At 44.6% G+C, this 25,844-nt stretch overlaps 1 protein-coding gene across 6 annotated transcripts in view; it reads right to left on the reverse strand.

Moving 5' to 3' along the window:
• LOC138741764 (proline-rich protein 5-like) overlaps positions 1 to 25,844 on the reverse strand; it is a 162,767-nt gene that overhangs the window by 7,640 nt on the left and 129,283 nt on the right. For 5 of the 6 annotated variants that reach the window (XM_069896054.1, XM_069896058.1, XM_069896072.1 and 2 more), the window contains 3 exons: positions 25,528 to 25,619; positions 19,210 to 19,350; positions 13,187 to 13,325 (listed from right to left, as the gene is read on the reverse strand). In XM_069896054.1, coding sequence (XP_069752155.1) covers positions 13,187 to 13,325; positions 19,210 to 19,350; positions 25,528 to 25,619 — 372 coding nt within the window. The remainder of the gene's footprint in view (positions 1 to 13,186; positions 13,326 to 19,209; positions 19,351 to 25,527; positions 25,620 to 25,844) is intronic. The other variant, XM_069896080.1, reaches the window with a different exon arrangement.

The raw sequence follows: 25,844 nt of genomic DNA on the forward strand, positions 1-25,844 counted from the left end.
CCTCGTGGCTTAGGCCACAGCTTGCGCCCTAGGCAATGTGATAATGTCATTGCTGCGCGGGACGGAACTCCCGTTGGCCTTAAAGGGGTGCGCGCGAAATTCAAATAAATAGCTCAACTGAAACCTCCACCATGTCCTGTGGTGTGTTTCTGTGTGTGTAGCAGCCGCTACATTAGTGACCCCACAGAACCAAGACATTATCTACTCTCCAACCATGGATTCTTTGGTGATCAGCACTATGGCTGTGAAACTCTCCCACCCCACCTTTTGGACCCATCAGCCCTGTACATGTTTCGGGCAGGCAGAGGCGCAGTTTCATCTCAGACAGATCACCTCTGACTCCACGATGTTCTGCATGTGGTGTGTGCCCTCGATGAAGAAACCATGGCCAGAGTGCAGGACCTGATCCATGATCCACCAGAGGAGGCAAGTATGTTGCCCTCAAAGCCCTCCTCCTCGGCACCTTCACTCCCTCCCGTTGGCAGCACACGGCCAGGCTGATGCACCTCGATGTCCTGGGGGACAGAGCCCCGTTACTCTAATGGATGAAATACTTGCACTGGCAGAAGGCCACAAACCCTGCCTGATGTTTGAGCAAGCCTTCCTGGAACAAATGCCAGAGGACAACCAGCTCCTACAGGTGGATGAGGATTTCTCGGACCCCTGGAAGGTCGCAGCCACGCTGACATGCTTTGGAGAACTAAATGGGAGAATGAGGCCGCCATGAATCAGGTCACCCGCCCTGGACCCAGCCGACCACATCCCACCCCCAGGCAGAAGCTGGAAGAGCATCAAACCACCTAGTGTTTCTACCACCAACACTGGGGAGCCCAAGGCCACAAGTGCCGACAGCCCTGCTCACACCATTGGAAACGACCAGGCCAACCGCCGCTGATGGCTGCGATGGCTGGCCACACAAACAGCCTCCTGCACATGGTCGACAAGACCAATGGACAGTGTTTCCTGGTGGACACTGGAGTGGAGTTGAGCATGCTTCCCCCAACCACCCTCGGATCCCGCATGAGAACACGAGGCCCGATCCTGCTTGGCATTCAAACGGCTCCGAAGGAGGATCTCCAGGTCTCATTCGCGGAACACGTCTATGGTGTACCGTTGTTGCTATCAGGAGAGTTCTTCGGGATCCAAAGGTGAGAACCCAACCCTCCTCGCAGACCTCTGCAACAGGCTCACCTTGCTGGTACCCCCACCACCAACTCATCATGGCAAACACCCAGTGAACGTTCCCAAGGAGCTGGCCTCAGCAGAGTTCATTTTCGTCCAGCGTGGCCCACACCAAACCCCCCTGCAGCGCCCATACAAGGGCCTGTACGAGGTCCTACACAGGTCATTGGGAGCAGGGAGGAGTTATTCATGATCAACAGACTGAAACCGGCACACCTGGACTTAGATCAACCCATGAGAATGACCCAACCTAAGTGAAGGGGTCAGCCACCCAAGCGGCAAGATGCATAAGCCGTTTCTGGGGGCGGGCTGTTGAGTGGCGGTGCACATCTCTTGGAGCAAACCAGCCCCACTTGTATTGCTGCAGGAATATTTGTGGGCTATTGTAGAATGTGGCTGAAATGGCAAAGGATGATATGTGGGTTGCAGAGGTTGGTGGGGTGGTAGGTGAGGGCAAGGGGAATCCTGTCCTTGTTACGTGTAGCAGAGGAGGCCAAGGCAGATGTGTGGGTAATGGAGGATATGCGGGTGAGGTCCGAGTTGATGGTGGTAGAGGGGACGCCTAATTATTTGAAGAAGATGGTCATCTCATGGAAGACTGCATCCTGGGAGCAGATGCAATGGAGATGGAGGAAATGAGAGAAAGAAACAAAATCTTTACAGAGGATAGTGTGTGGAGAGGTGTAGTTGAGGAGAAATTGATGGGTTTGTACAAGATGTCTGTCGTGAGTTTGTCTCTTGAGATGAAGACAAAAAGATTGAGAAATGGGAGAGTGTTGCTAGAGATGGACTAAGTGAATTTGAGGTCAGGGTGGAAGTTGGCAGCAAAGTGGATAAAGTCATGGGTACATGAGGCAGCACCAAAGTAATCTTTGACGTAGGAGAGAAAGAGTTGAGGAGTCTTGCCTGTGTAGGGTTGACTGCTCCATGTAACCATGTACCAGACTTAGCTGGAACCTATGCAGGCACCCATGACTAATCAGAGGGTTGATGGCAGTGTGGGATGCCAGGCATTTGGGATCAGATGGAAAAAGAAAGGATTGAATTCATGCAATCTCTCTCAAAACATCACCAAGTCCCTCACGGCCAATAAAATTCTAACAAGTAATGGATCTGCTGGATTGGTACTCCTACAGGCTGGGATGAAATATGCAATCACAAAATACTTGTGATGTATTGTCCATTAATGGGAATTTTGAATGAGTAAATATTGTTTAATAATAAGGGGATAGACATTTAGAACTGGTGTATAGGGATTTTTTCTTGCAGAGAGTGGTGAATCTCAATCCTAGATATGATGGAGGCAAGATCACTGAAAATAACTAAATGGGATCTAAATTCCGTTTTGGAAGTTCAATGAATTGAGGGGTTGAGGGTCTACTGAAGAAGAATATTTGAGGGTATGGTCAGATCAGTCATAACCTCATTGAATGGTGAGGCTGACTTGAAATGCCAAGTAGACTATTCCTACTACCATTTTCACCAAAATCTTTCACAGAGAAGATCTGCTTTTGCTCAATGATGTCATTCTCAGCACCATCTTCAGCTGCAGTTTGTATACAATGTCCAACAGAATCGACACCTGACACTGACAGATTGGAACTGGTTGCGAGGAGGTCATTGTCAGGGCAAGGCCATAGCTGGATTACTTGGGATAGGAAAATCAGCTCCCAGATATTCTGCTCATCCACTTATTAAAGTGGGGACAAATAACTGTTCTCAATGTAGTAGTTTGGCACAGGGAGAACTTTCCATCCATTGAATTGTATTGTAGGATTCTTTTTGTGTTTAAATAAATCAGTATAATATCCTTTGTAACATTGGATCCTGTGACCTCCCTCTCCTCCCATGTCCACAAGAACATGTTTTGCATCCCCTCGGCTTAACCCTACAACCTGCAGACCAGAAGCTGTTGTGCTATTAGCTGAGGCAGACAGACATATGCATGTGGAATGTTCGATCAATGGAAGCATTCTTCCTTGGCGACTGGTCTACCCAGGGGTATAGTTCAGGATCGAAGCACAAGCTAAAGTTGCACAAGATCTATACACCTGAACAATAATTCAAGGACGTCTGTGAGCAACTGTGTGGACCAAAAGAAATGGAATTTTCTTCATCAGAGGTATGATGCAATTTATGGAAACCTACTCCCAGAATATAGATGAACAGCAAGGAAAGTACTTGAATTTACATTGTCACATCCTTGGAATATATCAAAATTCTTTCCAGACAGTAACCTATTTTGAAATATAGTTGCTATTATAACTCTCACAAGCCATCAGTGAGACAATGACTCTTGCACTTTGATGTAATGCTCCAGTGTTAATGTCAGAGTGAATAAATATGGCAGTCACAGTGGAGATGCTTCCTCTGCTCTTTACATTCACCTGAGAGTACTGACAGGATCTGTGATAGATGCCACTTCTGAGAAATGGAATCTTCACAAATGCAGCCCCTCCTCAGCAGTGCACCAGACAAAATGCTCTTCATTGGGTGTTAAACCTCCGGTGTCTTCCTTAGATGTGAATATGATACCACTGGGGCAAGACTGAACAGGATGTTGCAAGAAGAAGATGATGAGTCAAATGGAAGAGATGCTGACAAAGAATAAAGGCTGTGGGAACAGCAAACGTGACAGCGTGGACAGGGAGGAAGAAATCTCAGTGTGTGCGTGCAAGAATTACCATTTTGATAGTGAGGAATCAAAGAAGGCTGGAAGGCGAAGGAAAGACTGTGGGATATTAGATGCTAGCTGAGGCATCTCACACACGGATGCAGCAGTCGAGTGATTGCAATGGAGAGTGATAGCAAAGTTGAGATAGGAAGTGGAAGATCAGCCTGGAGCAAGGGAGGGGTTGGAGGGGGAATTGTTTAGCTAGGACAGCCATTGATTGTCTGAAAGTACATGAACATGGCCTGAACGCAGACGCCGGGAGATAGATGAATAGGAAGTTAATTATTGGAGATGTTCTACCATTGGGAAGTTGGGTGAGGTGATTGCTGTTAATATGAAGAATGGATGATGCGAGGAGCCAGTCAATGTAGTATATTCCCCACTGAAGGCTGAAATGCAACCAGCTGGCCACCAGAGGTAAAGAAGATTGGCCCATGGATCTGCATTCATTAATAATGAGCCTGGATGAATGCCATGAGAATCCTTTGGCAAACTCAGGAATCAATGCCATCACTTATGATGAAGTCAGACCTGGAGTACTGTGAGCAGTTGTGGTCTCATCATTTGACAGAGAACTTATTAGCTGTGCTGTGGAGGTTAACCAGGTTGATTCCAGAGATGAGGGGCTTAACCGATGAGAAGATATCAAGTTCCCTGAGACAAAACTCAATGGAATGGAGAGAGAACCTTATAGAAACACACAAAATCATGAAAGGAATTGATAAGATAGAAGCAGGAAATTTGCTTCCACTGGCAGCTGGATTCAGGGGAGTAGATTTAGGATGGAGATGAGGAGAAATTGCTTCTATCAGTTTGTAGTGCGGAATTCTCTGCCAAAGGAAGCAACAGAGGGCTGCTTCATTAAATAGATTTAAGATACAGCTTCAAAAGGTCCAAATGTTTCTTTTACTGTCATGTAATAATACAAAAAATGTAAGATACATGATATACTTCAACTTTTGTCTGCCATAAGTAAATCAAGAATCGCCATGAGCATTGTCCAGCACCACCTACAAAAGGAGAAAGAGAAGCAAAAGCTTGTCCCTTCGGAGTCATTGAGTGTCCGTGGATGGATACATTTCTGCACAGTCGGGAATTATGGAGAAAAGACAGGCAAGTGGAACTGAGTCCAGAACTACATCAGTCATGATCTCATTGAATGGTTGAGTGGCCTCCTCCTGCTCTATTTCTTATGTTATTCAGGTTATGACACAGTCTCTGATGGGTGACAATGGTGCCTACTTCCTAATGCAGCCTGTGCTGGCTTAAAGTATTTTAGAGCAATGATTCTCAACCTTTTTCGTCCCACTCACATACCACTTTAAGTAATCCCTATGCCATCAGTGCTCTGTGATTAGTAAGGGATTGCTTAAGGTGGTATGTGAGTAGGAAAGGAAGGTTGAGAATCACTGCTCTAGACCCAATTGTTACTGAAATATTTTGCTTGAGAAAAATTGTCATTTTTTTCCATTTACTTTTGGAGTTATGAAATCGTGCACGTAACGAGTCAATTAGGGATGATTAAAACAGTGGTTTTCAACATTTTCTTTCCACCCACAGACCACCTTAAGCAATCCCTTACTAATCACAGAGCACTGATGGCATAGGGATTACTTAAAGTGGTCTGTGAGTGGAAAAAGGTTGAAAACCACTGTCCTAGAGCTTTCCCCTTAATGATTTGACTGGTGCATTGAATGTGATAGCTAAATTTAGTTGACCACTTTAATGGTTGGGTCGCTTGCTCTCTCACCAAACTGCAAATCTTTGGGACATGGGTGAATACGGAGAGCCTGAAGGAAACCCATGCAGTCACAGGGAGAATGTACAAACTTTAAACGGGATCAAGATTAATGAAGAGGTCTGGATAACTAAACCTAATTGTTGAGCAGCTTTCAACTTTAATATTTTAAAAAATTCAAAACATGGTTATCAGTACATCATGAAATCAGATGAGTATATCTGATAGCACCTAATAGCCTGAATACGTCTAAGATCGTCCGATCTTGGAAGCTAAGCAGGCACAGGCCTGATCAGTACTTGGAGGGGAGACTGTCTGGGAACACCAGGTGCTGTAGATTTCTGTGAGGGGTGCTGGACAAAGTGGCGACTCTCAGTCTGCTTTGCGGTAGACAAAGTTACATTCTAAATGTAGTATTACGTTCCAATTAGGGAACCTTTTATATCTTTCTCCACCATTTGAGGCTCTCCTGCTTCTGGTGGTTAATCTTTTCCCTCAGGATAGTTGCATTTGTTTTGAAATGATTTAGGAAGAAATTAATATATGGAACACATTTTAATTTCAGACTTTATTACTAGGGAATGTAAATGTCACATAAACAGACTCTATGGCCCACCAAGTATGCACTGACAATCATTTACACTAACCCTATACTAATTCAATTTTTATTCTCTCCACATTCCCATCAATTTTCTCCAGACCTGTGCACCAAGGGTAATTTACAGTGGCCAATTAACCAACCTTCTTTTATGGCTTTGGGATAAGGCAGGAAACCAGAGGGCCCAGGGAAAAGACTCACAGTTGAAGGGAGAACATGTAAACTCCACACAGAGGTCAGGATTAAACCCAGGTAGGTTGCTGTGATTGAGAGGCAGCACTGGCTGCACCACTGCACTGCTCAATTATAGTGTTATTGAACCTGTCTCTGCTATCATTTCAAGCAATGCATCCCAGCCAGAGTTGACCCGTGTTTTTGTTTATAAAAAAAGCCAAAGTTATGCACATATTTTGTCCGCTCTTGACAATGCAAAGGTGAATCTTTATTTCTGGAAGGTAAAATACTGTTTTAAGTTTGTGATCTGGGAGTGCTTTGATTGCTCGTGTTTAAAGCAGATTATGATTGATGGTTTGATTATGCTAGTTATTACTGCCTGTAATGGTTGGTATATTGCCTGTCCCAGGACTGGCTTCCAATGTGCAAGATGAAAAAGGTCACAAGATCATAACAATGCAAACACACGATGGTTGTTAGACCCTGTGACAGTTATAAAAATAGAGAACTTGGTCTGTTCATTCGTCATTTTATCAGAGTACCCAAAGGTTTGTCAGTCGTTTGTTGAGATACTAAAGTTCAGAATTACTGTCACTGCTATCAGCAGGCCAAACTCTTAACTCATTTGCAGAGCAACATTGCTGTCCCAGTTACTTTAACACAGGCACTCGATTGCTTCAGCAACCAGCAGATTGTAATATCAAAAGATATGCGGGGTGAGGAAAGTAAGAGGAATCAAAAGGTAGATGCAAAAACACACACAAAGCTGGAGAAACAGCAGATCAAACAATGTCCTTTATATTGAATGAAGATCTACCGGGACCAATGCCTGAAGAGGGCGCACAAAATCAGTGAACCGGTGCGGACTCGAAAGGCCAACATGGCCTGTTTCCACTCCGTAAATGGTTATATGGTTATATAGCAAAGGGTAAAAATACATAACCGACAGTTCGGGCTTGAGCCCTTCAAGGGCTGTTTGACCTGCTGAGTTTCTCCATTATTGTGCATTGTTACTTCAACCACAGTGTCAACCACAGTGTCAACAGATTTTCGTGTTTACTTCAAAAGGTAGATGTAGTTATTCAAGCTGAGGTTTGTGGGATATACACCCTGAACACCCAAAGGAAATGACATCAATCTTTGAAAGAATTTACATCCAAGAACCTGGAAAATGTAAATTAAAATGTTAAAGAATCTACATTTTCTAAATCAAAGAGACTGAAATGCAGGCTGAGGAAAAAATGTTATACATACCCCATTGCAGATTCCTTTCATCTCCCATTTCCTTTCTTCTCTATATCAAATGCCTTCTAATTTTTAAAGACTCCTCTGGAAAACTCTACAGTTTTCTGACTTCTAGAGAACCCTCCCCCCCTCCACCCCCACAAAGCCGACCATGCAAAGATGTTGCCTGCATTGTTCTGATCCAATGTCGTCCTTTGAAACTTTTGTTTGTTCAAACTAATTTTTTTGTGCTCTGTCCATATTTATGGCAATAATCCATAAATTATTTGAAATCTTTGATTAGATTTCTAGATGTAACTCACTTACAGGGACGCCTATGATTAAGAAATCTTGTGATGTTAACAGGATTTAACATCAAATTACTCTCAGCAATTGGCTCACTCCAAAGTTCCAGCTGATACTGTTCAAAATAAAAATCACAAAGGTAAACGTCCAGATTGGAAAAATAAATTTGGGCTCAAGAAAGGAAAAAAAACATATAATTTAAAAAATAAAGTTACATTATTTGAACAAATTTGGGAACCGTACATGGAACACAACAGAGAGGGCTTGCCTTGGACTTCCACCCCCTAAAATGATAAAATGATAAGAAGACAAAATGATCTGATCCAGTGTGTAAAAGTAGATTACACAATTTTCTTGTCTATTTTCATTGAGTGATGACATTGTTTAATGGGTTTATTGTATTGTATATGTTGAATGTTTAATGGGTTTGGAGGGGGGTGGGAAGGTAGGGGGGAAAAAAGGGGAGAAAATGCCACTGTGTAGATTTAAGAGGGAAATGTTTGTATGTATTTTGATTGAAATGGTTCACAGTGTGAAAAATTTTGAAAAAATTTAAAAAAAAGGGAAAGGCAAAGGTGTTTCATAGAGCTCTTCAAAAATTGGAAGTGATTTCACACAGCCTCAAGATTCAGGGGTGTAGATTTAAGAGAGAGATGAGGAAAAACTATTTTTCCCAGAGAGTAGTGAATCTGTGGAATTCTATGCCTAGGGAATGAATTAAGGGATATGGGGAAAAGTCAATGATCAGATCAGCCATGATCTTATTGAATGGTGGAGCAAGCTCAATGGGCCAGATGACCAACTCCTGTTCCTATGTCTTATGGGAAGCAGAATTGAATTTAAACCAGGGTGTCAGTGACATCATAAAAGGAGTAGTTATAGCTTGTATATATGGTGTGAGAACTAGAAGAGAGGTGTATGAAGTGGATATGCAAGGTTCTGCCTGACTGAGTTTTAAGACTTCAAGTATGAACTCATCCATGATAGATTAGGGAAAGATGTGAATCCTTTCCCAATGCTTATAACTTGAGAGAGAAAAAATCCATCTTCAATAGCCTGTGAATAAAGTAATCAAAATGAACAATGAAATGTAGTTTATCTCAAAGGATCATGAATATTATATCCGCTCTACAAAACCATGGTCAGATCCATTCTTGACATTCGAGCTGCTCTCGACCTCAGAAGGAACATAACAAATGGGGTACAGTACAGGAACACCCAGAAGATTTAATTATGAGGGTTGGGTAAATTTGAACTCCCTTGCTTTGTATTTCCATCAATATAGAAAAGTGAGGGGGCAGGTTTGCTGAGCTGAGAGAAACATTTCTTCCAGCAGGACAATGAAGAATGAAGAGCAAGATTTGAAAACTACTGCCAAGCTTTTCAGAGGAAAACCAGGAAGCATCTTCCCCTCACAAAAGTTATGGAATTCTTTGGACCATGAAGCTCTGGACATGGGGACAATGTGAGCTTTCAAAATAGGGATTTGTGGATATTTGAAAGATATGGGAGCATCCAAGGGGAAAATGAAGTGTAGATCATCAGTGAGGTAATTGGCATAGATGGGGAAAAAGGTTAGTATGGCCACGTGGGATAAAGGGCCTGTTGCTATGCTGCAAGACTCTACGACACTAAGATAAAACAGGCCTGTAGACTGAATGGAGAATTGTTCTTAGAATATCTGCTGCTACTAAAATCAAGAATAAGTCAGCAGATGAGGGCTGTGACACAATGTTTTGTTTCTCACTGTATCCTTAAAACCTCTTCCTGATACGAAAATGGCATCAGTTGTTAGCTGTGCTTCTCGGATTATCAATTATTCACCATGGCAACACACACGTGCAGCGGAAGCTCATGGGCTGAACCAATGACTTGCAAATGCTTGATATTCTTATTCCCGGATTTAGGCTGCATTTGGGAGGTGGAATTTCAGAGGGAACCTCAGCTAGCGTCACTTGCAACTCACTCATTTTCAGAACTAGGGCATCAATTTTGCAGCTTGGTCACTTGGCCGGCAGCAGTTTGGAGAAGAATGGCTGCAGGCCACCTTTTATTTTAACTTCCAGTCGGCACCTTGACAAGTGCAGTGGATCAGAGAGAAACAGAAATGAGGCAATGCCAACTGCTCCAGAAATTGTTTCTTTCCCCTCACCCATCAAAATACTGGCTGCATGCAGTGACCGACACAAGTACCAGCTAGAATGAAGGCAGTGGGATAATTCCCTCTTCATCTACATCTGGAAGCCACATTACTGTACAAGGTCAGGGTTTCCTTTATGTGCAGAGGGCAAAAATCTGTAAAAGGTCTACTATAAAGAAAGAACAAAAAAAAATTCTTGACAGCAAACTGAGCTGAAATAATTAAATTTCAGATGTAAAGACAGTATTCCTGGGGTAGGTAGGTGGAAACAGATCCTTGAGACTCTCAACATACTCCATTTCAAGCTACATTGATTGGTCAGGCTATGCAGTTCACATGTCCGATGCCAGGAACCTGAAGTAAACACTCTGTCATGGGAAGAGATTCCCAAGTGGATAGTAGAAAAGATGATCCTTGGGACTCCTGGGAATTTCTTCTCCCTGACCACTTGGGAGTGCAGAAGGAGCATTTGGGATATGACTCCAGCAGATTCACATGTGAAGTGGGGCTCCGAATGGTGGTGGGGAAGAGGTGTCGGTGCAAGTGTTGCTTTTCTTGGTGTCATAGGGGCAGGCACCAAGGGACCGATTAATGCGAAGGGATGAGTGGATGTGGGAGTCCCCAAGATCAAAGTTCAGATTTATTATCAGAGTACAGACATAACTTCACATACAACCCTAAGAATCTTTTTCAGGCAGGCCAGAAAAGATATGGATACAAAAGAGAGCAATACAAACAAAGAAAGAAATGTAAACAAATTGTGTAATACTTGAAAAAATATTCAGTAATAAATAAAGTTAAAAATAAATAAATAAATAAATAAATAGATTTTGTGCAATGTCCGTCCTTAAATCAGCCTCTGGTTGAGTTTATTGTTGAGGATGGTGGAGGGGGAACAACTGTTCCTGAACCCTGTGGTACAAGTCTTGTGGCATCTGTACCTCTTTGCTAATGGCAGCAACAAAAACAGAGGATTTTCTGGATGGTGTGGATCCTTGATGATTGCTGCTCCTCTCTGATGGCACTATTCCTTACAGATTTTCTCAATGATGGGGAGAGTTTGCCTGTGATATACTGGGCTGTGTCCACCATCTTTTGTAGGACTTTCCGCTCAGATGTATTGGTGCCCACATACCAGGCCGTGATGCAACCGGTCACACTCTTTCCATTACACATCGGTCAAAGTTTTCGATGTCATACCAAACTTCCGCAAACTCCAGAGGAAGTAGAGGCACTGACGTGCTTTCTTCACGATGCCATTAGTGCAATGGGTCCAGGAAAGTTCCTCCGAGATAGTGACTGCCAGAAATTTAAATTTGCTCACCTTCTCCATCTCTGATTCACAATGATCACTGTATCATACACCTCTGGTTTTCCCTTCCTTAAGTCAACAATCAGCTCTTTGGTTTTGGTGACAGTGAGTCTGTGGAAAGTGGAGAGGGAGGAGAGGGGAAGATGTGACCTAGGACTTGTGCCCTCCTTTCCTGCTTTCTTCCTATAAGTTAGCCATTCTGACATCAGGATTTTTGAGCTCCTAGCACTAACACACTCCCTCCATCTGGCCCAGAACTCTGAATGATGATATATTGGACAGTCAGCAGAGTTTTGAATGCTATACCAGCTGGAGGTGGCCAAGTATGGCACTGAGGAAATTAACAATCTTTTTCGCAGAAGTTATATCTAACTGACTTGGTCTATATTTATGAACTGATTGAAGTTTGGTGCCAACGAACACAAATAATAAATATTTAAATGAAATAAACAAGGAAAAAGAATAAATCTGGATCTTGAATGAAAGATGTATTTTTTTAGATTATGAAAGTGAGGCTGAAATACTGTATATGTGAGTGTGCGCACGTTTCTCGATGAATGGGACTGGTCAATGATGCTCATACCTAAGAACAACAGATTGGTCACAGAAAAATGCAAGAGCAGAACACATTTCACCTGGAATAAAAGGACTTTAATGGTTTAAAAAAGTTGCCTTTCTCATAAAGATAAGATACAATTCACATGAATTTTCAAACAATAAGACTATTATAGAGCTTTTTACATCAGCCATTATGTAGCTGATAATAAAATATGCTTCAGAATGCAAGATGAATCACTATATTTTAAATTTGCCAGGGCTGATTTTCCATCAAAATAAAAACTCATGAGGTTCAGGGAAGCAGTAAGTACTAGCAGAGGTGTTACAGGATAATGTTCCCCTTCATGCATCCTGAAAATTACCAATGCTGAGTTGAGTATACGAGGATAGAATCATAATAAAATATAGAAAAGTAAAAATATATTAAAATATAGTATGGAAACAGGCCCTTCAACTTATTGAGTCCACTTGGACCATAAGCAATCCTTTACCCATGTACAAAGCCTCTATGAAGTTTTGTATTAAATTATTGTAAACCAAATGAATATAATCAAACACCCACTGACCATCCATCTTGCAATCGATGAAGGTCACTTTGATGTTGGTCGGGTGTAAAATGGGCCAATACTTTATATCTCTCTGAGCTTCTCATTGTAAGTGAAAGACTTTGTGAAAACATCCAAGCAATCTGGGACTTTCTAGATCGCCCAACATATTTTCCACAGCCTTTTGCCCAAGTTGCTGCCCAAAATTCTGAGCTTTTCCCAGTGCTGCTTCATTTAGATTTGTAGCATCTGAAATAGTTTGCTGATATGCAAAGCGGGTGCTAAATGGGTTCATTGGGATCAGTTTTTTTTTTAATTGTATTAAATGTTGAAGCCAGCTCTTTCCCCTTTTTCTTTTTCTTCCCCCTCTGACAACAGATTCTTTTCCTTTCCCTTAAAGTTTGAAGGGGTTATTTCGAGGCTTAGGCTTAATGTGCATTTTAAGGATATAATTTTTTGTATATTTGTATATACATTCATTGAGTCCTTTTTGTGTGTATGTGTGTCTTAAATATTAAATAAAATATTTTTAAAATTGGGATCAGTTTAAAATGCCTAGAAGCAGTGCTCCAAAATAATAGACTTCACAAAAGCTCATGTTTTTTTAAAAAAAGCACCCCTTAGAAATGGTTGGAGGTGAGCCTCATGAACAGGTGCAAAGATGTTGAAAACAGGCAAAGAATACTTACCTGCTCCCATGCCTCTCCCAACAAATTACAGAAGACATTGACGTACCAAGAAAGTAGAGAGTGTTTGTGATGCTCTTGTCCCTGGGGAGAAGTCCATACATGCCCAAGTACGGCGAGACCACCAACTGGACCAAGTGTTCTAGCTGAATATATTCCTCAGTTGGTCCTTTAGGCTCATGAGCACCCTGGCAGGAAAAGTATCATCAAATAGTCAAAAAAGTGAAAAAAAATCCAGATGTTGAAAATCTGGAATTAGAACTGAAAATGTTGGAAATATTCAGCTGATCCTGAAGTGTCCGTGGAACCTGAAGCAATTAATGCTTCAGCTCAAAGGCCCTTCATCAGAACTTTTAGACTTCCAATAACTGCAGTTTTTGTTTTACAATAAGTTTATCATCATATACACAATGTACAGAGGCATCAAACTTCTTCTTTGCTGCAGCCACACTTAAGACACACAATATGCCGTGAGTCAGAAGAGATCATATAAAAGGATAGATAAATAAATATTCACAGTTGCCGTTGTTCCAAAATGAGGTGACGTTTCAATAATGTGGACAGATCTTTTAGAGGTCCAGGAATCATTTATGATTAGGGCAGGAAGGGAAGGTTCAAAAGCCTGATAACGGTTGGCAAAAAAAAATGTTCTTGAACTTAGAAGTACCAGACTTAAGGCTTCTGCATTTCTGCCTGTAGGAAGCAGTGAGAAGAGATCGTGACCAGGGTGATGGGGGCCCCACTCTGTATTTTTTGTATTAGCCATTTACTTAATTTCGTAAAACTGCTTGCGTGCGAAGTGGTTCAAAGCATTGATCTGTAAAATTAGAGATAAATTCTGCAAGCTGAGTTCACTCTGAACGCCTGGTGAGAGCCTGAGGCCCTGTTGATGTGTTACTGAGCCTATGGGGCAGGAACTTTGCTGGGTTCAGCCTGGAACAAGCACCATACATGCTGCTGCCTGATCCGCTGAGTGATTCAGGCACTTTTGTCCTTATTTCATAAAGTGTACAAGTTCTCAACGGTTGCTGTAATACTCCTGAATCCTTTTCTATAGATCTCTCAATCATAGCAGGCTGTATTGTCATTGCAGAGAAATGGGATGGCAGGCTCTTCCATTAAACCCCCCATCCCACCCCACACCCACATTATGAACAAAGGACAAATGTCTTCTCTCTCTGTAGAAGGAAGAGAGAAACAAGGATTGAAATTAAACTGGCTCAAACAGTCAGTTAAGCGCAAAGCTTCTGCAAGATATGAATCAGCAGCAATAAAACCAAAGAACACTCAGCAGGTCGGGCAGCATCGAAGGAAAGAGAAACATGCTTATACAGACGCTGCCTGAAGTGCTGACTGTTTCCAGCATTTTTAAAAACTTTTTTATTTCAGATTTTCAGCATCTGCAGTTTAATTTTCAAACATTAGCAATCTACCTTAATTGGTTAAAATTATAATGCACACGAAGTGGCTCAAAAATGAGAAAATGCACCAATCAATGAAATTAGAACATACACCAAGCTTTCAAGGGTCATGCAGAGTCTCTGCAGGATGAGTGAGTTCCCTCTGTGTGGCTGGCGAGAGACCAGAGACTCTGCAGGATGAGTGAGTTCCCTCTGTGTGGCTGGCGAGAGACCAGAGACTCTGCAGGATGAGTGAGTTCCCTCTGTGTGGCTGGCGAGAGACCAGAGACTCTGCAGGATGAGTGAGTTCCCTCTGTGTGGCTGGCGAGAGACCAGAGATTCTGCAGGATGAGTGAGTTCCCTCTGTGTGGCTGGCGAGAGACCAGAGACTCTGCAGGATGAGTGAGTTCCCTCTGTGTGGCTGGTGAGAGACCAGAGACTCTGCAGGATGAGTGAGTTCCCTCTGTGTGGCTGGCGAGAGACCAGAGACTCTGCAGGATGAGTGAGTTCCCTCTGTGTGGCTGGCGAGAGACCAGAGACTCTGCAGGATGAGTGAGTTCCCTCTGTGTGGCTGGCGAGAGACCAGAGATTCTGCAGGATGAGTGAGTTCCCTCTGTGTGGCTGGCGAGAGACCAGAGACTCTGCAGGATGAGTGAGTTCCCTCTGTGTGGCTGGCGAGAGACCAGAGACTCTGCAGGATGAGTGAGTTCCCTCTGTGTGGCTGGCGAGAGACCAGAGACTCTGCAGGATGAGTGAGTTCCCTCTGTGTGGCTGGCGAGAGACCAGAGATTCTGCAGGATGAGTGAGTTCCCTCTGTGTGGCTGGCGAGAGACCAGAGACTCTGCAGGATGAGTGAGTTCCCTCTGTGTGGCTGGCGAGAGACCAGAGACTCTGCAGGATGAGTGAGTTCCCTCTGTGTGGCTGGCGAGAGACCAGAGACTCTGCAGGATGAGTGAGTTCCCTCTGTGTGGCTGGCGAGAGACCAGAGACTCTGCAGGATGAGTGACTTCCCTCTGTGTGGCTGGCGAGAGACCAGAGATTCTGCAGGATGAGTGAGTTCCCTCTGTGTGGCTGGCGAGAGACCAGAGACTCTGCAGGATGAGTGAGTTCCCTCTGTGTGGCTGGCGAGAGACCAGAGACTCTGCAGGATGAGTGAGTTCCCTCTGTGTGGCTGGCGAGAGACCAGAGACTCTGCAGGATGAGTGAGTTCCCTCTGTGTGGCTGGCGAGAGACCAGAGACTCTGCAGGATGAGTGAGTTCCCTCTGTGTGGCTGGCGAGAGACCAGAGATTCTGCAGGATGAGTGAGTTCCCTCTGTGTGGCTGGCGAGAGACCAGAGACTCTGCAGGATGAGTGAGTTCCCTCTGTGTGGCTGGCGAGAGACCAGAGACTCTGCAGGATGAGTGAGTTCCCTCTGTGTGGCTGGCGAGAGACCAGAGACTCTGCAGGATGAGTGAGTTCCCTCTGTGTGGCTGGCGAGAGACCAGAGACTCTGCAGGATGAGTGAGTTCCCTCTGTGTGGCTGGCGAGAGACCAGAGACTCTGCAGGATGAGTGAGTTCCCTCTGTGTGGCTGGCGAGAGACCAGAGACTCTGCAGGATGAGTGAGTTCCCTCTGTGTGGCTGGCGAGAGACCAGAGATTCTGCAGGATGAGTGAGTTCCCTCTGTGTGGCTGGCGAGAGACCAGAGACTCTGCAGGATGAGTGAGTTCCCTCTGTGTGGCTGGCGAGAGACCAGAGACTCTGCAGGATGAGTGAGTTCCCTCTGTGTGGCTGGCGAGAGACCAGAGATTCTGCAGGATGAGTGAGTTCCCTCTGTGTGGCTGGCGAGAGACCAGAGACTCTGCAGGATGAGTGAGTTCCCTCTGTGTGGCTGGCGAGAGACCAGAGACTCTGCAGGATGAGTGAGTTCCCTCTGTGTGGCTGGCGAGAGACCAGAGACTCTGCAGGATGAGTGAGTTCCCTCTGTGTGGCTGGCGAGAGACCAGAGACTCTGCAGGATGAGTGAGTTCCCTCTGTGTGGCTGGCGAGAGACCAGAGACTCTGCAGGATGAGTGAGTTCCCTCTGTGTGGCTGGCGAGAGACCAGAGACTCTGCAGGATGAGTGAGTTCCCTCTGTGTGGCTGGCGAGAGACCAGAGATTCTGCAGGATGAGTGAGTTCCCTCTGTGTGGCTGGCGAGAGACCAGAGACTCTGCAGGATGAGTGAGTTCCCTCTGTGTGGCTGGCGAGAGACCAGAGACTCTGCAGGATGAGTGAGTTCCCTCTGTGTGGCTGGCGAGAGACCAGAGACTCTGCAGGATGAGTGAGTTCCCTCTGTGTGGCTGGCGAGAGACCAGAGACTCTGCAGGATGAGTGAGTTCCCTCTGTGTGGCTGGCGAGAGACCAGAGATTCTGCAGGATGAGTGAGTTCCCTCTGTGTGGCTGGCGAGAGACCAGAGACTCTGCAGGATGAGTGAGTTCCCTCTGTGTGGCTGGCGAGAGACCAGAGACTCTGCAGGATGAGTGAGTTCCCTCTGTGTGGCTGGCGAGAGACCAGAGACTCTGCAGGATGAGTGAGTTCCCTCTGTGTGGCTGGCGAGAGTCCAGAGACTCTGCAGGATGAGTGAGTTCCCTCTGTGTGGCTGGCGAGAGACCAGAGACTCTGCAGGATGAGTGAGTTCCCTCTGTGTGGCTGGCGAGAGACCAGAGACTCTGCAGGATGAGTGAGTTCCCTCTGTGTGGCTGGCGAGAGACCAGAGACTCTGCAGGATGAGTGAGTTCCCTCTGTGTGGCTGGCGAGAGACCAGAGACTCTGCAGGATGAGTGAGTTCCCTCTGTGTGGCTGGCGAGAGACCAGAGACTCTGCAGGATGAGTGAGTTCCCTCTGTGTGGCTGGCGAGAGACCAGAGACTCTGCAGGATGAGTGAGTTCCCTCTGTGTGGCTGGCGAGAGACCAGAGACTCTGCAGGATGAGTGAGTTCCCTCTGTGTGGCTGGTGAGAGACCAGAGACTCTGCAGGATGAATGAGTTCCCTCTGTGTGGCTGGCGAGAGACCAGAGACTCTGCAGGATGAGTGAGTTCCCTCAGTGTGGCTGGCGAGAGACCAGAGACTCTGCAGGATGAGTGAGTTCCCTCCGTGTGGCTGGTGAGAGACCAGAGACTCTGCAGGATGAGTGAGTTTCCTCTGTGTGGCTGGCGAGAGACTAAGACTGTGATTTTCAGCAGGGATCGTTGATTTATAGCTGAGTCCGTGGAACTGGGATGTTACTGGATCAGCTCAGAATGGGCACAAACACTATGCATGGGGTTGGCTGAATATAAACATCACCATTAATGCTTGCACGGTATTACAGTCTCAACCTTTAACAGTAATAATACAGGCATTTCCAGTTTCTCTCTCCAATAGCTTCCCCTCTTTGGAAGCCTATCTGAAAGTGCCCTTTCTGGGTTCATCTGAAGTAAGCACATCTCTTTGGGGAGCTTCACCAAAATGCCTTACTCTCGGACCATCACTATTGACTGCCACTCTTTTGGTTTACTGACATCCCCTGAAAAAGGGAGCTCGTCATTTCTTCTGAACCTGACCTCTAGTCCAGCATGTGGTTGACCCAAGTGCCACTGTGGATACAATATTATCTTTGCCTATGCTGTCCACATCCCCAGAAGAAACTAAAATTAAACTGCATGCCACGTTGGAGCACCCTCCTGTGCCTCTCCAGGTCTCACTGCTTACTGGTGACAGAATACGAGACAGGGTTCTTTTCAACTGCAAATCTGTCAGTCTTAGCCAAGCTCAGTGGAAAAAGTGTCAACGCCTAAATACTTTCCAACATTATGTACAAAACCCCTCATAGTTATTCAGGGGATTCTGGTTTTGGACAGATAATTTATTGTACTGCACTTATTGTACTGCCCCACTACAAGGGGCAATTACATATACAGTGAAATGCTGATTTTTATACACTCTAATTTAATGGAAATTTGGATGTAATGCGATGAGTCATTGGACTCGGACATCGGGCTCCCGGTAGGAGTTGGGCATTGGGCTCCTGGTAGGAGTGGGGGCGTCAGGTTCCTGGATGATTTAAAATGCATACAAAATAATTGGGATGTTCCCAATAAATTCCGATTTAGTGCGACCCTGCTTTTTATGGATCACAGTGATCGCTGTATAGGTATTTTCTGTTTGTCTACTGCGTATTTGTAACAATTTAACAACTGTGCATGTTGGCCTGTATTGTGTTTGAATACACATGTATATGAGTGATTTGGTGTGTGAGAGAGAGAGCGCGATCGAGAGAGAGAGAGAGAGAGAGAGACGGAGAGATAGGGAGAGAGGGAGTTGGAAGCAAGATCAGGTTTGGCCTCCCATTGCTGGAATAGTCTAAAAATGAATGACCGGTTGGATGGCAGATTAGATTCAGTATCTTTGGACTTGCCACACAGCATGGAGTCAAAAATGATAGAAGGATAAAAGACAAAAGAGGTATGTGAAAAGTACAGCCATGGATGACTGGTCCGGATTTAGAGTGTTTCAGGTATAAGGTGAATCCCACAGAAGCTGCTACATTTTGGTTCAAACCCTGGAAAGATGGAAAACTGAATATCATTTTTGAAATACTCAGGTGACCTTAGAAGGAGATGCATGCTTTAAACCATTAAGAACAAAAGCAGACTTCATCAAATACTTTACCTGAAGCACCAATAACATCTGTGTGATGGATGGAGGTACGTCAGTATGAAGGTGGTGCAGCACTTGCTCCAGATTCGACTTGAGCAGAACCAGATCCCGGAATCCAAGCAAAGCCATTTGGCGAATGGTTAGTTCTTTCCCCTATTAGAAAGACCAAGCATCCCTGTTAAGGATCTCCTTTATTGCATTTATCTGTTAATCATTTTAGGCCAGAAATTACTTTGCCACTGGTGGTGTACACTTTATCATGTTGTAGATCTGCTGAAGTGTATTTTACTTGAAATGCTTTTCCCCAAAGATGCTGATTAGCCTGTTGAATAGTTTCAGCATTCGACATCTGCAGCTTTTTTGATTTTAAGTGAAGTATACTTAAACTAACTTGTTTATTCAAGAATAGTTTGGTGTCACAAATGCACAGGGTGTTAGCTCACAACATCAAAACCAGTAAAAGTAGCTGAGGAGTTTTGAGATGTTTGGGCTTCTAAATTAACTTTGTAATGAAGGCACCAAATTACACAGAAGACAAATCAACAAGTACATTCAGTTTCATTATTGCTGAGTGAAACATTTTATTTTAGTGAAACCCTAACTCAGACCATAAAAGAAAGTGTGGGTGCAGGAAGTTTTCACAAAGCTTTTTAAAATGTTTTCCAGCCATCAAGATTGCACAATCAAACTGGTGACTTTAAGTCAGTATCTTCTATTACAAGTAACAAAGGAAGTCAATAGAAAAATAAATAATAAAGTCCCGCAACCCTGAAGTTTTAAAGCAGGCACAAATATGTGTTGACTAAAAGAGTTTTGCAAAATGTGGTTTTGCAGAGTTTACATTAGCCACATTCTGTGCTCCAGATGCAAGGACATCATGCTGTATTTCTCGCACATCAGTTTCCAGATCACAATGGAAGGAAATGACAAGCTGAGGTCCAGGTGTCATCTCCACAGGATCTGGGAAATTTGTGTGGATTCACAAATACTTCACAGAAGCCAAAGATTGAATGCAGGACTGAAGCATTGTCCTGAAGTTGTGAAACTGAATTCCATTAAACTGACTTACAGACCCTTCTCTTCTTGTAAAATTTCTCCGCCAACCCCGGGGGACTCGGTTGTGCTAAATAAAACGTGTCATGGTTTACGTAATTGATGTTGGTAGTGCAGACTTGATGGGCCTACTTCTGCTCCTATATCTTGTGACTATTTTCTTAAACTCTACTCAATTGAAAGAATGGTGGTCCAAAATCTGGATCTCATAACATGCTTCATCTTTAACATTCACTACCCGGACCAGTGGAAGTCAGTCGTTTCAGTCGTCCATTATAACATTGCTGCCAAAAGAAAAAAACAAGCACACATTCCTTCTTCTTCTTCTTTGCAGTCCCGTAGTAGGTAGCTGATGAGGCCAATGTGAGAGGTGGTAACTAATGGGATGGGCAGGTAGGTAGTTTGTGAGTGATCCACTCCTTCTGCTGCTTTAGATAGGGAGCTTCTTCATGCTTCGGGTGGGCCTTGAGCTTCTCAATATCATTCTGAGGGCTCCCTCTCCAGCAGTTATAGACCAGAGGAATGGTGCATGTCTTCAACATGGAAGCATATCTTTGAATCTTTGTTTCTTTCCCAGAATAGAATGTCCAGTTGAGTCTGGTGCCAGGCATGCGAGCAACATAACCTGCCTAATGTAACCCATTGAATGTAGCTAGGGTCTGAGTTTGGCTCAGGTGGATTACTGGCCATGGTTCGCTTATCCTTCCTGCCAATTTTGAGCAGACCAGCATTGGTGAATTTTTTCCAATACACTGAGATCTCTACTATAGATGGTCAGAAGCATGTAGGAGGACAGAAAACTCTGCTGCCCAAGAGATTTGTGCCAGGTCTAAGGTTTTGATCTTCAAACATTATTTTTCCCTCAGTTGACTAAAGGCTGTGTTGGCACATGGGTGAACTTTATCTACCTTCACTATTGGGCGACTCCTGAGATATGGGCCATGTTTTCCAGCATCTTGTCAAGTATCTTTATTGCTGGAGTAGTGTGCCGCAGCAGATGGAGGTTGGTAGAGGACCCTGCGTTTACAAATATTAAGTGTATAGCCCATTTTTTAGTCTATATTTGTGGAGGTATTCAAAATGGCTTGGATTTTGGCCTTGGAATACATGTGAACTAAGCATTATCAGTAGATTTCAGCTTGACCACTGAGTTTGGAGTAACCTAGGTTCCGGAGTGCAATCACTATAGGCTGAACACTCACATGGAACCATAGAATATAGAGCCATAGGCACAACAGCATTTGACCCTTCTACTTTGTGCTGAACTACTATTGTACCTAGTCCCATTGACCCGCTCCATATCCCTCCAAACCCCTCCCAAGCATGACCCTGTCCAAATTTCTCTTAAATGTCAAAATTGAGCCTGCATTTACAAATTCAGCTGGCAGCTCATTCCACTCTCATTTCTGCATAATGTTCCCCTAAAACTCTTCCCCTTTCACTGTTAACCCATGTACTCTAGCTTTTATCTCACCCAACCTCCATGGAAAATGCCTGCTGGCATTTACTCTACCTATATCCATTATAATACTGTATAATTCAATCAAATCTCCCCTCATTCCTCTACGCTCAAGGGAATAAAGTATTGGCCTCAACAATGTCTTACACAAATTCATCATAACATCCTGGTACCTATACTTAATACCTTGATTTATGAAGGCCAGTGTGTCAAAAGCTCTCTTTACGACCCTATCTACCTGTGACTCCACTTTCAAGAAATTATGTATCTGTATTCCCAGATCCCCCTGTTCTACTGCGCTCCTCAGTGTCCTTTTCGTTCAGCATGTTTGTTGTACCTTGGTTTATCCTTCCAAAGTCCAATACCTCACATATGTCTGTATTAAATTTGATCTGCCAATTTGAAGCCCATTTTTTCCAGCTGATTTACACCCCTCTGCAAGCTTTGAAAGCCTTCCTCACTGTCTATACACCTCCATTCTTGGTGTCATCTGCAAACCTGCTGATCCAATTGGCCACCTGATCCAGATCACTGTCAAAACACAAAAATACTGAAAGAACTCAGCCCCCTCACAGCATCCATAGGAGGTAAAGATACTGTATATTATTGACGTTTTGATATCTTTATCTCCTGTGGATGTTGCGAGACCTGGCTAAGTTCCTTTAGCATTTCTGTGTTTTGATTTCAACCTACAGACTTCATTCAGATGACAAACAACAATGGACCCAACACCGATCCTTGAGGCCCACCATGAGTCACAGGCCTCCAGTCAGAGAGGTAACCACCTACCACCACTCTCTGGCTTCTCCTAAAAAGCCAATGACTTAATTGAATTTACTACCCCATCCTGAATACGGAGCGAATGAAACCAAGTTTCACTAATGTCGCAATGTCATAATTCCACGTGCCAATCCACACTCTAAGCTCTTTTGCCTTTCCTACAATACTCCTTGAGTTGGAGACACCTCAAAACATTATTCCCACCACGCACAACCCTTTGTATGCAGTCTGAACCTAATCTTTATCCACCACCTCTCCACCATCAGCTTTGGATCCAATCCCCCTGAGCTTAAATCCCCCATCGCAGCACTTGCAAACCTACCTGCAAAGATACTCATCCCTCTTCAGTTCAGATGCGAACCATTCCGTTGGTAAAAGTTCCATCTTCCCTGGAAGAGAGCTCAATGTTCCAGAAATGTGAAGCCCTCACTTCTCTATTATATTTTTAGCCATGTATTAAACTGCATTATCCCTCTATTTCTAAACTCATTAGTGCTCGGCATGGATAGCAATCCTGAGATCACAAGGCTAGAGGTCTTGTCCCTCAATTTAGTGCCTAACTCCTTGAGCTCTCTTTACAGGATCTCATCACTCTTCCTACCCACATTATTGGTCCCTAGAGAGCCGACAACATCTGGCTGCTCACCCTCTCTCTTGAGAATATTGCGAAATTGATCTGAAACATCCTGGACCCTGGCACATGGGAGGCAACATACCATCCGGGATTTTCAATCTCTTCCTCAGAATCTCTTATCTGTTTCCCTAACTACTGAATCCCCTGTCACTTCAGCTCAGCTCTTTTCCTCACTTCCCTTCCCAGCCACAAGGCCAGACTCCATGCCAGAGACCTGACCAAATGCACACACATACATGCATGCATGCACACAAATTCTATGTGAACACACATCCTCAAATGTAACTGCAGTACTACCAAATCACAATCGGAAATGGGAAATCAAGATCTAGTTCAGGTTTATACTGTACAAATGGAGGGGGAGGACGTGGACCTGTCCTTGGGCCTGCGCAAAGGAGCTTTTAGGTGGAGTGCAGTGTGCGCAGTACTGGCCCCACCCTTTACACCCATGGTTCGTGTGCCGTGGCCAAGCAAGCTGGGACGTGGTAGCGAGGTCCTTGGGTCGTAGGTTTTATATCGGAGTACAACCTGATGAAACAGCATTCTCCAGTCCTCTTCAAAAACACGCAAACACACATACAGAATAACAGACATACAAACAAATAATACATATGCAGAATGCACTGTATAGAAATATATAAAAATAAATAAATACTGTTGAATGAATAGTAGAGTCTAAAAGAGTTTGTATGAGCAGTTCATCAGTTGTTCAGCAGTTTCTTTGCCCGTGGAAAGTAGCTGTTCCTCAGATACTCCTGTATCTCTTTCCCAACAGGAGCAGCTAGAAGACGCTGCCTGCAGGATGATCAGGGTCCTCAGCACTTTTGTGTGCCCTCTTTAAATAACGATTCCAGTAGATCACGTTGATGGGGGGGAGGGAGACTCCAGTGATTCTCTCTGTTGCTCTTATGGTCCTGTGGATTGATCTCTGAACCAATGCTCTACAGCAGGGGTGTCAAACTCAAATTCACGGAGGGCCAAAATTAAAAACTTGGACTAAGTCGAGGGCCGAACTAAATATTTATTGAAAATTTTCAACAACATCTGCATGTTTTCTCTTCTTTCAACATATGTAATGTTAAACTTTAGGATATAACTTTAGGAGGATAATGTTACAGGTCAGGAGTAGGTAGCTCAAGTTCACCCTTTGCTTGACCTGAGGGAAATATATTTGGTCCCTGTAGAGATGTAGTCAGAATTCACAGGCTGTGTCTATTTTGGCCTGCATCAGGACTCAGCATTTCCTGCTCACTCCTCAGGCTCTAGGCCTCTATTCACCCTCGACCCACCATCCCTCTACCTGACCAGTCCTTTACCCAACCTCTACTCACCCCTCACTCCACTCGCTCTGCCTCTACCCACCCCATCCTATACACGCCCCTCTACTGCCTCTCCCCTCAACCTGTTCCTCCCTCTACCCATCTCTCACCCTCTAATCACCCCTCCCCTACTCACCCTGCCCCTCCCCTTTTACCTCTTCCCTATCCACCCCTCCTTCTACTCATCCCTCCCTCTAACTGCCCCTCACACCACCATAACTTCCCCTGCCCATTACTCCTCACCTGCACCCTCTGCCCACCCCTGCTTACCCACCCACTCAGGCCCAGCGCGCTGCCAATCAGCCTTTGCGGACATCCACCATCTCTCTCTTCACGTGCAGGGCCGAACCAGCCGTCCCTGGGGTCCGCGCGGGTGCAAGCGCTGAAGGCCGTGGCGACTGGGAGAAGTGCGCTCGCACTGTGGAAGGGCTGTCCGGTGCCAGTCGCGCGGGGCTCATGCTGCCCGGGGGCCGTGCGCAGCCTGCCATGTCCGTCGCGCTGACAGGAAATCACAGGTGTTCGCCAATTCGCTGCACCGCTCGACAGGTGGGAGAAGTGACTGGTTGTGCGGGGAGCCTTCCAACTGGCTTGCCGGCTGATGACATCGACAGACTTCTCGTGTTACAATTTTTCGTGTTACAATGGGGAAGGATGTGCAATGAAGGGGGAGGATGGTGAGGGTGACATTACCAAAAAACAGCATCGGCTCTCGCTGCAGGGCGGGCCACCTCTAATACATTTTTGAAATGATCTTGCGGGCCACATATAATTATGGCCCGCGGGCCAGAATTTGACAAGTGTGCTCTACAGCAACTATACCACACTGTCATACAGCCGGCTAGCATACTTTCAGTAGAGCTCCTGTATAAAGGTGACAGGATGGTGGCCTTGCCCACCTCAGCCTTCTCAGGAAGTGCAGTCACTGTTGTGCCTTCCTGACAAGTGAATAGATGTTGTGTTTCCAGGATAGGTCCCTTCTTAAATGGACTCCGAGGAACTTGGTGCTCTCTACTCTCTCCATGTTTTCTCATCTTGACCAGATCCTCCCCATCATTAATTTTTGACTGTGTGCATTCACTCCTTACCTGCACTGGGTAAAAAATGGCCTGTAGCATGGGTAAGATTTCAGTAAAGAAATTATCCCAGATTCTTGTTAAGGATTCCAAAGGGTTTTCACCTAAGAACAAAAAAAGAGACTGTCACTTCAGAGTTAGAGAAATTGTCCAGTGAAAACTAATTAACGTCAAGCTAACTTTGCTCAACTAATTTCAAATACCTTTCTAAATAAAGGATATCAGTATTGAGGAATGGATATTTTTCCTCCCCTTTTCTATTTCTTGATTAACTAAGACTCTGGTGAAGGCTCTGTGAATGGCCATTCAGATCTGGGCTAAGGCTGCAG

Source organism: Narcine bancroftii, chromosome 1 (genome assembly GCF_036971445.1).
Source record: "Narcine bancroftii isolate sNarBan1 chromosome 1, sNarBan1.hap1, whole genome shotgun sequence".
In the NCBI taxonomy this organism is placed as follows: domain Eukaryota; kingdom Metazoa; phylum Chordata; class Chondrichthyes; order Torpediniformes; family Narcinidae; genus Narcine; species Narcine bancroftii.